Genomic DNA, 12039 nt, shown 5'->3' on the forward strand with positions numbered 1-12039 from the left:
CCTCCCAAGCGCGGCTGCCGCCTGAGTCTGAAACTACTTCTTCCCTCTGTAGCTGCCCCCAGCAAATTGCTGCCCACCCCTCACCACTCAGCAGGAGCGGCCCCTCTACCCTCACCCGCGGCGCCCTCCTTTGTCTCCTCAGTGTGCACCCCATTACAAATATTTGATTATCTGTCCCTATCTGGCATTTCCCCCATCATGTGCATGTTCTGCCTGCCACAAAGAGGAAGTGTCTGCTGAGCCAACAGCGACCCTCGTTTAATCATTAGTCAACAGCGGAGCTGAAGGCACATCTCTGAGGGGCCCTCCAGGTCGGTGCTCCTGGGACTACGGTCCCCTCCGCAAGAAACTGTCCAGGGGCTGCAGTGAGGATTCTGCGGGTGAGCAGTGGAGACCGATAGCAGATCCTGCTGCTCCCCAAGGTGCGGTCAGAGTCACCAGCTGCCCAGACAGACGCTGGGCTTCAGGAGAGTCACCAGCTGCCCAGAAGCTGGGCTTCACCAATGTTTCTTTTTATGGTATCTTTTAAGCTGAGAAGTCCAGCAATGCTAACAAGCACTGGCAGCAGGTGGGATGGCCAGACCAAGGAGAGGGTGGGGCTTCCGCAGGCCCTCGGAATCGACTGAAGGCAGGTCACCCCCGTTGAGACCTACCTCCCTGCCCCTGGGGTGTGCATCTGGGTGCGCAGTGTTCAGGGACGATCCCCAGCCCTCCCTGTATTCTACTGCCCGCTCCAGCACCATTATCCCTATTCCTCAACTGCGTAACCCAGGAGTCCCCGCCGACTGGCTGCCTGGCCGCCCGCGGCTCCCCACAAAGGACCTGAGGGCCTGGGCATGTCCCCTGGGTCTCAGGGCCAGCGCCAAGGGGGCATGACACATGCTTCCTGCCCCTTGCTAACTCTCACTCTGAAAGTCCCAAGGGGTTTACATGGCAATTCCACAGCCAAGGACCCTACTGTTGGCCAGACGGCCCCTCCAAGGGGAATACTGTCAGGGCGCCATTCTGCTAAGCCCGACTCCTCTACCCCATCCTCCTGCCCTTAACGCGATCAGGCAGCCGAGTTCAGATGATACAACCACCCCCGTGTACAACTGACTGCGGTCCAATTCTCGCCACGCGAGGAGTAAAGGCCCCTCTCATGCCATCACCCACCAACCCTGCCCGCTATAGTTCAAGTCTCAGCACCTCCCACTCTGAACCAGCCGCCGAGGCCCAGGAGCGAGCCCTGCGGGCCTGATCCCCAGCCCCCGGGAGCGGTCCCGCAGCCTGCTCTGTTTCGGGGTTCTCGGGTCTTTATCATGTCTCACTGGGTACGAGTGGGGGCTGGGGGCTGGCTCAGGGGGTGCTCAAGGACCCAGGGAAGCCCTGTGTGCCCTCAGCTCTGGGCCTCCAGGCAAGAGGAGGGAAGGTCAAGTGTGAGGGGCAGACAGAGCCCCATCCCACCAGGCAGAGGGTGCAGACGGTGGCCAGCGGGAGCCCAGCCCCTGGGCGGGAGCAGGCAGGAGAGCCGGGCAAATGGCTCGGCGGGTCAAAGAAGGCGCAGCTCCCCAGGCAGCGGCTGCCTGGGGGCGGGTCTGGGTGCTAACTGCGTGGGCGCAGGGGGCTCTCTGGGGCAACGGAGCCTGAGCGGCCGGAGTGCTGTCTGTCAGGCCTCCCGGCGGGGCACTGAGGGCTATGTTTCCACCAGGTGTGGTTCACACCTCGGGACAAGAGACACCAGGAGCTAGGAATGCTGTCCCCTATTTCGCCACTGTCCTCTGAGGTGCTTAAGATAGTTTCAAGGATTCATTTCAGTGTCTCACAGATGCTGAGCCTGCCAGATCACAAGACCAGAGAGCATTCATTTAAAGTTCCAAGTTCCCATGCCTCATCTCCGGCAGTCTTCCCAACCACCCAGAGAGAAAAGCACTGTTGTTCCCCTACTTTGCAGCTAAGAAAGCCAGGGGCTGGGAGAAGCCCCAGATCCAGGCTGAGGGCAGAGCCCGCCTGGCCTGCCCAGCCCTCCCAGGTCCTGATAGAGACCAGGCTTTCGGTCAGGACTTGGAGCCGCAGCTGCCAAAGGGGCAAGGAGAAACGTCCCAAGGAGACCAGGCAAATGAGAAAGAAAACGTGTGCTCCTCTCGTCCTTTGTGGGAGCAGATGTGGAAGGCGGAAACTGAGGCACTGAGGGTCAAGTTGGTCAAAACTGAAACCTTGCCCCGCCCCCGCCCTGGGGGCCCAGTGCCGTGGGGTCAACCTGCCCTGGTGGGAGGAAAGGATCAGGCACCCTGAGAGTGACAGGGATCTGTGTTGCCCGGAGAGGCCTGCTCAGCAGCATAGAACAAGCGATGGTCCGCAGAAGATTCCAGACAGCAGAGGGGAGCCCCTGCGGACCTCTCGCTCCAGGCAAAACCCACCTGAACGGGCAGAGCCCCCTCCTCTCACTGGACTGGCAGAAGAGGACCCACAACAGGGGCCGATGGGAGCAGAGCAGGAGGCCCCTCGGCTGCCCCTGCTCGCCTGGGAGCCGCCGTCACCCAGGGAAGTGTCCCCACCCACCCTGCCTCCACACCAACCTTATTAAAGTGGCAGAGGTCCTGGCTTTCTGCTGCGCGGTAATTCTAGGGAGGGCGCCCCTCTAAGGCCACAGACTGCAGAGTTCCCGGTGCCTAAGTGGGAGGCGTGACCTACCGCGGCCAGGGAGGCTCCCCGTGGCCCAGCTGACAGGATCGGCTACCGTGGCCCCGTGGATCGGCAAGGAAGCAGTTTGGGGTGAGTTCGCGTTACGGAAGGATTTGAGGACACCTCGGGGAATGACCTGCTGTGGGTCATCAGTACCCGGGGTCACATTGTGACATCCAAATAAACAACAGGGGCCCAGGGAGTCAAAGTCACATCGATCACAAGTAAGATCCATGTACGGATGCGCCAAAGGGCAGAAGAAAAGGTGGAGGTAGGGACATAAAGGGACAGGGGTCATCCCGCGGAACCCTCTATCACTGCGAAATATATCTTTGGAACCACAGCACCCCCCGCCTCCCCGAGGGGAACCCAACCGCCCCTGGCCTTCTCAGTGGATTTGGGCAACAGGCATGGGCTGGCTTTTCATTAGGAGCTCTGTGCCTGGAACAGACTAAGAGTAGCTGTGCCAAAGTCGTCCTCCTTGAAGAAGGTTTACTCTAAGGCAGCTCCCCGGCCTCATGTGTTCTACTGTGCTTTGGGATGGGGGAGCGCTGACTCGAAAAGTCTCCAGTGAGCCCCCAATATGGGCTGCATCAGGGTGTTCTGCCCTCCAGGGAAGACACAAGCGGCCTCCCGTGGCCAGTCCCAGCCCGGGGTTTCCCTTGGGTGAAATGGGGTGATGAGACTGTCCCCCCAAGGTCACATTCTGGACAGCAGAGAAAACAGGTGTGAAAGGACAAGGTTCAGAGGGTGCTTCTAGGGCCCAGGCTGTTCTGTCCCCTCCCCCTTCTGCTTAATCAGACAGACATCTCACCTCTGCTCCTGGAAGGGCCCCCTGGGAACACATGCGACTGCAGGAAAAGCCAGAGACAGGACACCGACCCGGGCGGCGCGGCCGCGTGCGGGAGGTGAAGGCCAGGCAGGCCCAGGCGCCGTCTCCCGGCAGGAGGCAGGCAGCGACGGCACAGCGGCCCAGCACACAGAGATCCGCTCCAGGCTCTTTCTCAAAAACAGAGCTTCAGAGTGTCCCTAAATCCCACAATAAAAAGAAATGGCCCACTGCTGCCCCAGCCCCCTAAACCCGTACCTCCCCTCAGGACAGGGAGAGTTGCTCATCCATTCTTCCTCATTCAGCAGCGTCTGGGGCAATGGGCAGAAGGCTCAGAGGGCTCCCACGGGGCCCGAGCTTTCCTGGGAGTGTGCCTTGGTCCTGGGCTTCCCAAAGTCCTTGTCTTGTCCCCAGGGGCTCCTGCTCCCCTCTCCGCCGCGCCACGGTGAACGGCAGGCCCCCTTCCCTACAGTCACCCTCGAGGGCCCCCGATGGACCCCTCTAGGTCAGCACTACTGAGTATATTTACTTAAATGCACGTTATGAGTCAAAGGCAGTGATAACGATAAGCCAGCTGACCTTCACTGGGACGTCGCCAGGTGCCAAGCCCTGCAAGGGCTCTAACGAGGCAGGGCGGAGAACGGTCCTGGGACAGGGTTTGCCCGCACTGGCCGAGCCTGGCACCCTTGGTAAGCCCAGACACGTCACGTGTCCTCCGTAAGCTTTGAACGGCAGTGGCACCTCCTTCGCGGGGCTCTCAGGATTCAATGGGTGACACAAGGAAAGCGCTCAGCGGAGGCTGGCGCCAGAGGAGCGTGGCAGGCGCTGGCTGCTGGAACGACCGTGCTCAGTCCAGGCAGCCACCCTGGGAGGCATGCCCACCTCTCAGGTTAAAAAACTGAGGCTCACACATGAAGCGAAAACCAGCAGAACTACAAGTGAAACAGACAAACCCACAGTTACAGTCGGAGACCTCAACACTCCTCTCTCAGTGACCGACAGAGTGAAAGGCAAATCACTGGCGTGGGCCCAGACACCAAGCCCATGGACCAACCACCCCGGACAGGACGCCCCCCACAGGAGAGGGCACATGCTAGGCCAGAGCAAATATTACATTTAAATATTAAATAAGAAAGCATAAAAGTATGTTTTTAAACCATAACAGAATTATACTTGAAATCAGGAACAGAAAGATACTTGTTAAAGCACAATAATCCATGGGTCAAGAGGAAGTCTGAAGGGAAATTTTAAAATATTTTGAACTGAATGAAATGAAAATACAATATATCAGAAATGGTGGGACACAAGGTTAAGAGGGAAATGTATAGCTTATATTAATGAAGAAGAAAAGTCTCACATCAGTAACATAAGCTTTGTCTTTAATAAATTAGAAATAGAGGAGTAAATTAAACTCAAAGCAAGCAGAAGGAAAAAAAACAAAAGACCCAAAACCAATCAAATTGAAAACAGAAAACTAGAGGGAAAACAAAATCAAACCCAAAACTTGTTCTTTGGGAAAAATAAAATAAACAAACCTTTAGCCATACTGGCCGAGGAGAAAAAAGACACAAATTACCAATACCAGGGTTAAAAGTGGAACCTCCCCCCAGACCTCGCAGACATGAAAGGGGTCAGGAGGCAAGACCAAGAACCAGCTTACGCCCACAGTTCCACAACTCAGACGAAACGGCCCGACCCTAGAAAGGCACGAGCTACGAAAATTTATTCAAGAAGAGCTCTCTCTACTAAAGGAATTGAACTCCCAGGCCCTGAAGGTTTCATCACACAAAGTCTACCGAACACTTAAGGAGGAAACACCACCGATTCCACAAAATCTCTCTCAGATACAGAAGAGGAGGCCCCCTGTCCAGCTTAGGTCAAGAGGCCAGTATTCACCTCAATACTACAACCAGACAAAGGAACGACAAGGAAACTATAAAGTGTATTCCCCATGAACACAGCCACCAAAACCCTCGATACAGTCACAGTAAATCCAATCCAGCAATACAGCCCCAGGCAGCCGTGTCAGGGCCGAGCGGGTGTCATCCCAGGAATGCAGAGCTGCTCTGACATGTGTCATTCACCCTCCTCGCAGACGACGAGGACAGGACCAGATGCCACTGTCTCAGCAGGGGCAGAAGAGGCCGAGGCTGCAGGGGCAGAAGGGCCTGCCCCAAGGTCAGGCAGAGGGGAGCCCCGACCCTGCTGTCTGGACTCTGGTCCAAAAAATACTGAAGACAAAAACAGTGTCCTTGAGAACTTCACAAAATGAGTCATCCAAAAAAATGGCCTGATATTCATTCCGCCTAAGGCGATAATACCAAAAGATCCTTAAAAACAATGTGTCCAGCCGGTAAACATCTTTCCCCAAAAGGCAATAAAGATGTCCCATGCCTGCCTCCAGCATTTTGCCTCCGATGCTTTACTCGGCTGCCCACATCACAAGTGACCCTGAAGCTTCCTGAACACACGGACGTTGCCTTCTGGAGACCACCCTCAGGCGGGACGCACTGTGCAATTCCTGAAGCTCCTGCATCCTCGTCTCATTCTGGTCTTCACCAGAGCCCCGCTACTATCCCCATTTTACAGATGAAGAAACTGCAGCGTCCCTCTTGACACCCACACTGAGAGACACTGCCCGTCTGCTCACAAGAGCAGGTGAGTCCACCTGGAAGAAGGCCCTGATACACGGGCATCGGGGGCCCGCCTGGACTGTGCCCTGCCAGCCTGGGCTCCCCAAGAGGCCAGCACCCCAGGCCCCACTGGGGTCATCTTCTGTGTCCTGGAGGGGCTCCCGCCTGTGGACAGCAAGCCAGCAGTCCCTGCTCCCGCCCCCCATCAGTCAGCTTGCTTCGTGCTGCCGCCACCCTGAGGAGCGAGGCTCCGGAATCCCATGCCGGTGGGGGAAAGAAGCGCCTTGGCCAATGAGGCTACAGCAGATGCACCCCACACCTCAGCAGCTGATTCTTTTAAGTTAAAAAGAAAATTAAGATTCTGTACCAAATGGAACAAGCCCAGAAGATAGCTGGTTACGGACATTGTACTCAACAGCTGTACTGTTCAGTACAATATGGTAGCCACTTGCCACTTGTCGTTATTGAGCACTTAGAGTGCCACATGATGAAATGGTATTTTTGATATACTGGGTTAAATAAAATTTGTTAAAAGTAATCTCACCAATTTTTTTTTTACTTTTTCAAATGTTGCCACTAGATAAGTTTAAGTTATACATGTGACACATTCTATTGCTCTTGGACAGCTCTGGGCTGGCACACTGAGATCCAGCAGCTCAGCTGCCCACGGGTTAAATAGGAACCTCGAAGCTCACTCAGGCCTCAGGGACTGACATCCTTTAAAACCAGAGATTTTCACACTTCCAGCCAAGATGAAGGCATAGGTAGATATACTTTGCCTCTTTGTACATCCAAAAGAAAGACAACAACAAATTTAAGTACAAAAAATAACCAGAACTGCCCAAAATTCAAACTGTATAGAAGTCCAACAACCAAGGAGTTAGAGAAAAATCATTCATCCAGAGTTGGTAGGAGGGGCGGAGACAGGCAGTCAGGGTAGAGAGGACTCACCGCAAGGCGGCGGCTGGAGAACCAGGCCGGCGAGGCGGTAGCTGGCGGAGTGGATGGTCCCACATTCGCGTGTGGATAAACCGGGAGGAGCAGCCAGGGAGCGAGGTAGACCATGCAACACAGGGTCCCAGTGCGGAAAAAGAAGGCCTCAAGACCTCTGGCTGTAAAAATCTATGGGGGATGCGGTGGTGGGAAAAACTCCAGCCTCAAGGAGAGCCCGTTGGAGAGACCCACAGGGTCATAGAACATACACAAACCCACCCACCCGGGAATCAGCACTCGAAGAGCCCAATTTGCTTGTGGGTAGCCAAAAAAATGACCGAAAGCCAGTTGAGAGCACAGGAAGTGGCATTGTTCCCTCTCAGACCCCACCCCTGACATGCAGCACCAACATATCAGCAACTTGGGTTACTCTGCCCTGGCCAATACCTAAGGCTCTGCCCCTTTCAGTGTACCAGGTGGGCTGAGACAAAGAAACATGACACAAATGAAAGAACAGGTAAAAGCTCCAAAGATAGAACTAAGCGATGAACAGATAGCCTACCTGTCAGATGCACAGTTCAAAACACTGGTAATCAGGATGCTCCCTGAATTGGTTGAGTATGATGACAAATGGAGGAAAAAGTGAAGGCTGTGCAAAGTGAAATAAAGAAAAAGATACAGGGAACCAACAGTGAAGGGGAAGAAGCTGGTACTCAAATCAACAATTTGGAGCAGAAGGAAGAGATAAACATTCCACCGGAACAGAATGAAGAAATGAGAATTCAAAAAAACGAGGAGAGGCTTAGGAACCTCTGGGACAACTTTAAACGTTCCAACATCTGAATCATAGGGGTGCCTGAAGAAGAGGAAGAGCAAGAAATTGAAAATTTATTTGAAAAAAATAATGGAGAACTTCCCCAATCTGGCCAAGGAAATAGACTTTTAGGAGATCCTGGAAGCTCAGAGTCTCAAAGAAGTTGGACCCAAGGAAGCACACACCAAGGCACATCATAATGAGATTACCCAAGATTAAAGATAAGGAGAGAATCTTAAAAGTAGCAAGAGAAAATGAGAAAGTTCCCTACAAAGGAATTCCCATGAGACTGTCAGCTGATTTCTCAAAAGAAACCTCACAGGTAAGAAGAGGCTGGAAAGAAGTATTCAAAGTTATGAAAGGCAAGGACCTACATCTAAGATTCCTCTATCCAGCAAAGCTATCATTTAGAATGGAAGGGCAGATAAAGTGCTTCCCAGATAAAGTTAAAGGAGTTCATCATCACCAAGCCCTTACTATGTGAAATGTTAAAGGGACTTATCTAAGAAAAAGAAGATCAAAACTATGAACAGTAAAATGACAACAAACTCACAACTAGCAACAACTGAATCGAAAAAAAGAAAAACCACGCTAACAACTAGGACAGGAACAGAATCACAGAAATGGAGATCAGAGGGGAGGAGGAGGGGGAAGAATGGGGGGAAAGGTACAGGGAATAAGAATCATAAATAATAGGTACGAAATAGACAGGGGGAGGTTAAGAATAGTATAAGAAATGCCAAAGCCAAAGAACTTATATGGACGGCCCACAGACATGAACTAAAGGGGACAGGGGACGCGGGGGGAGGGCATGCTGGTGGGGGGCAGGTGCAGGGCAGAGGAGAATAAAGGGAACGGGAAAAAGGGGACACCTGTAATAGCATAACCAATAAAATTTAAATAAAATTTAAAAATAAATTTAAAACTAAGAAATACTGTTCTCTCACAAATGTAAAAAAATATATAAATAAATAAATAAAGCCAGAGATTTTTCACTGAGGAGAGAGGAAAGCTATCACATAAAAGAAACACATAATGTTGTATGTTGTTGTTTTACTTTTTTGAAGGAAATCCCTTGGCAACAGGAAGCTTAACTGTACCAACAAGGGCAGCAGTGGAAAAAATTGAACGTTAGTCAACTAAGGTCACTATGGCCTGTCCCAGGTTTCCCCAGCCGCACAGGCCCAGCGCGCTCCGGAGAAAAGGGCAAAGGAGTACACGCTGAGTACGATCGTCTTTCCCTGCGCGCGCGGCCGATCCTCACCGCCCGCTTCCGAGACTGGAACACGGGCCTTGCTCAGTGCCCGGGGGCAGGGCCCTAACGCCCCACCGGGCCTGCCCTGGGCCCCTGGCCCCTGCACCCTCCCCTGTGGCTGGGGGGCTCCCCCACCTCCGGTTAACGGTGAGCCCCTCTTCCACACGGAGTCACTCGTCCACGGAGCGCCCGCCGGAGCTGGGCAAAGAACGCCGAGGGCCCCTCTTCGGCGCTCCAAGTGCCCTTCGCATCTGAGATGCGCCATGGTAGAAACATGAATCGCAATCCCGCCACTGACCACGCATATCCAGGGGTTCTCTAACGGCCATTTACAACTTCAGATGCTAAGAATTTCACCAATACAATCAATCACCCTCCAAGGGCTGATCCACCATGATCCCCGGTGCTCATTCCACGGGAAGCTTCGTCTTGTGAGAATGCCTGAGCCGTCGCCGTGGGACCTATCACTCATCTAATTGTATCTTATTATTCCTAAGGGAGAGTTTACTAAAATAAATATAATAATAATAGACATCTTCCGCTTTTCTACATCCCACCCATCCATTCCCACCAGTCCTGGCTCGCTCCCGCCGGCGTTCGCCCTCTCTCTTCCCGCGGAACAGTACTTTCCCTCGGGCCTCGGCCCGGCAGGCCCCGCACCAGAGCCTCCGGTCCCCCTGGCTCCTCACGCAGGTCCCAGGCCACCTCTTCATAGAGAGCGAACCACTCTCTGCGGATTTTAATCCCACCTCCCACCAGCTACTCCCTAAAACATGGACCAGTTTTATCTCCTTCAGAAATGTTCTGCTTCCAGGCTTAGGGTCTCCCGCACTAAAATGAAGCTCAGGGAAAGCCGGCCCCTGCTGCGCCCCAGCTAGGTTCTCAGTGAGGACCAGCTGTGTCATGAATGAGGCGAGGGAATGAGTGAACTCGGTTAAAGGCTGCTTGGGACACAGATACATCTCATGGCTCCATGGAGAATGGGTGACTGATGAAAAAGGTAAATGTAAAGTCTAAGAGAAAATGTAGGACAGGGGAAAACATTGGAATTGGGAGACAGGGGAGTGACGCCATGAAAAGGCAAACTCTGCGGCCTACGACTTGCAAAGGGGCCGCCAGCTCAGCCAGCCAGGTCTCCAGACAGGGGCCCGGCCCCGCCGGCCCAGCACGAGGCTTGCACCCGGCGAAGCTGTTCCCACCCGCCCGCCAAGGAAGCAGGCCGCATTCCGCAGCAGCGCAGAGCGGGCCTCCTGCCGGGCGGGTGGGATGGCAGCGGGGCCCTCCCAGGTCCCACATCAACATGCTCCCACCGTCCACTCCCAAACACGTATGCCTCCTTCACACTCACACATGCTCAGTCACGCTGATGTGTCGGTCGGTCATCACACTCATGCAGACTCCCGGACCCGCTCTCAGTGCAGCTCTGAGCCCACAATCTCAGAGACTCACAATCTGAGATTCACAGTCTCAGAGACTCGCATCGCAACCCCACACTATGCGACCTCACACACGCAGTCCCTGAGGCTCACACGCGCGCGCGCGCGCACCTTCACACCAGCAGCCTCCCATCTTCGCTACGCCCCGCCCCCGTTGCCTGGTGACCAGGGACACGCCCACCAGGCGTTGGGGGCGGTGCCCGCAGGCCCGCGGCATCCGCGGGCCCTCTGGAACCCTCTCCGGGTACACCCCGCGGCTTAACGTGTTCAGTACCTGCCTAAAGTCGATATTGCCGAGGCCTCCGCAGCAGTCGGGCCCTGCCACCAAGCTGCTCATTGGCTCTGCTCCCGGGCCCCCAGATCCTCTCAACGAGAGGACCGCCTCTGGACGGACGACGAGGAGGCCTCGCGGCAGACACTGGCCCCCAGGACCGGCCCCATTGCGCCCGGGAAGCGCCTCCTGCCGGGACGCTTTCCCGGTCACCCCAACTTCGCCCCTCATTCTGGGAAATGTAGTCCGTCATCCCCGCGACGCGGCACTTACCTGGATTTCGCGGGTCGGCCTCTGGAGGATTCGAGGACTACAAGTCCCAGAATAATACGCTGCAGCAACTGCGGGTTCCGAGGCGGGCTCCCGGCAGTGTCCGCTTGGATTCGGCCTCCCCACTTGTCTCTTTGGTCCCCAGCTCCCGGAGCACCCGGCCCGCCAACTGACCTGGCCTCCCTGTGTTTGGCCGGAGACGGCAGGGCCAGGAGCTGCGGGTCGTAGGTATGAACAGCTTCCCGCGCAGCCCCCTGCGGCCTTGGCTCAGGCTCAAGCCTCCCGCCGCCGTTTGATTAGCGTTTGCCCGGAGGCAGTGCGGGTGGACCACACTCTGCAGCCTGCAGCCGAGGCTACTCCTGGGGTCCCTGGGCCCCCACTCCCGCGGCCTCCACGGCCTTAGTCCCAGCCAGAAACACCTCCTGCACTCTCTCATTCACTCACCAGTCATTTGCTGAAATCGACACAGTAGCCAACAACACAAGGTCCCAGACCTCACTGTCTCCTAACGGAAATAATGAAACAAAACATGATCAGAGGATTACAACTTGGAGAAGTACTGGAGTGGAAAAACTTGGGGGCTAGGTTAGATGATACGAAGGGATAGGTGCCAGACAGCAGAGTGTGGGGGCAGGGCAAACTAGGAAGAGGGGACTGCTTGAGCAAAGGCCAGGAGACAGGGCAGTATTAGAGGCACTTCAGGAATCCAGAAAAGGCTGGCGAACTGTGGAGGAGGGACAGTGAGAGAGGAGTTAGGGGAAGTAGGCGGAATTTTAGATGATTGGGTGCCAGGAGAGCCCCTTTTGTAGCCAGGTGTTACAAACGTATGTAGGGAAATAGACTCTAGAGATTCCCATATTTTGCCCAGTCACCCAGCCAGCTGGGAATCCAGACTTTAGGGAGGCCTGCTGCTTCCTGATTCAGGCTGCTCATT

At 54.7% G+C, this 12039-nt stretch overlaps 1 protein-coding gene across 9 annotated transcripts in view; it reads right to left on the reverse strand.

The window, feature by feature from the left end:
- PEMT (phosphatidylethanolamine N-methyltransferase) overlaps positions 1–11231 on the reverse strand; it is a 73282-nt gene extending 62051 nt beyond the window's left edge. The window contains exon 1 of one of the 9 annotated variants that reach the window (XM_054571056.1): positions 11109–11231. Coding sequence is in view for 2 of the 9 variants with exons in the window: in XM_054571047.1 (XP_054427022.1) it covers positions 10839–10901 (63 nt within the window). In the remaining 7 variants the exon portion in view is untranslated. Of the gene's footprint in view, positions 1–2399; positions 2516–2558; positions 2777–3478; positions 3604–3751; positions 3982–4072; positions 4141–10476; positions 10513–10838; positions 10976–11108 lie in introns of those variants that run through there. The other 8 variants (XM_054571047.1, XM_054571055.1, XM_054571054.1 and 5 more) reach the window with 8 other exon arrangements.
- Positions 11232–12039: the final 808 nt, after the last annotated feature.

Source organism: Pteronotus mesoamericanus, unplaced genomic scaffold (genome assembly GCF_021234165.1).
Source record: "Pteronotus mesoamericanus isolate MK-2021 breed Mesoamerican mustached bat unplaced genomic scaffold, CSHL_Meso_final contig_22, whole genome shotgun sequence".
NCBI classification, from domain to species: Eukaryota; Metazoa; Chordata; class Mammalia; order Chiroptera; family Mormoopidae; genus Pteronotus; species Pteronotus mesoamericanus.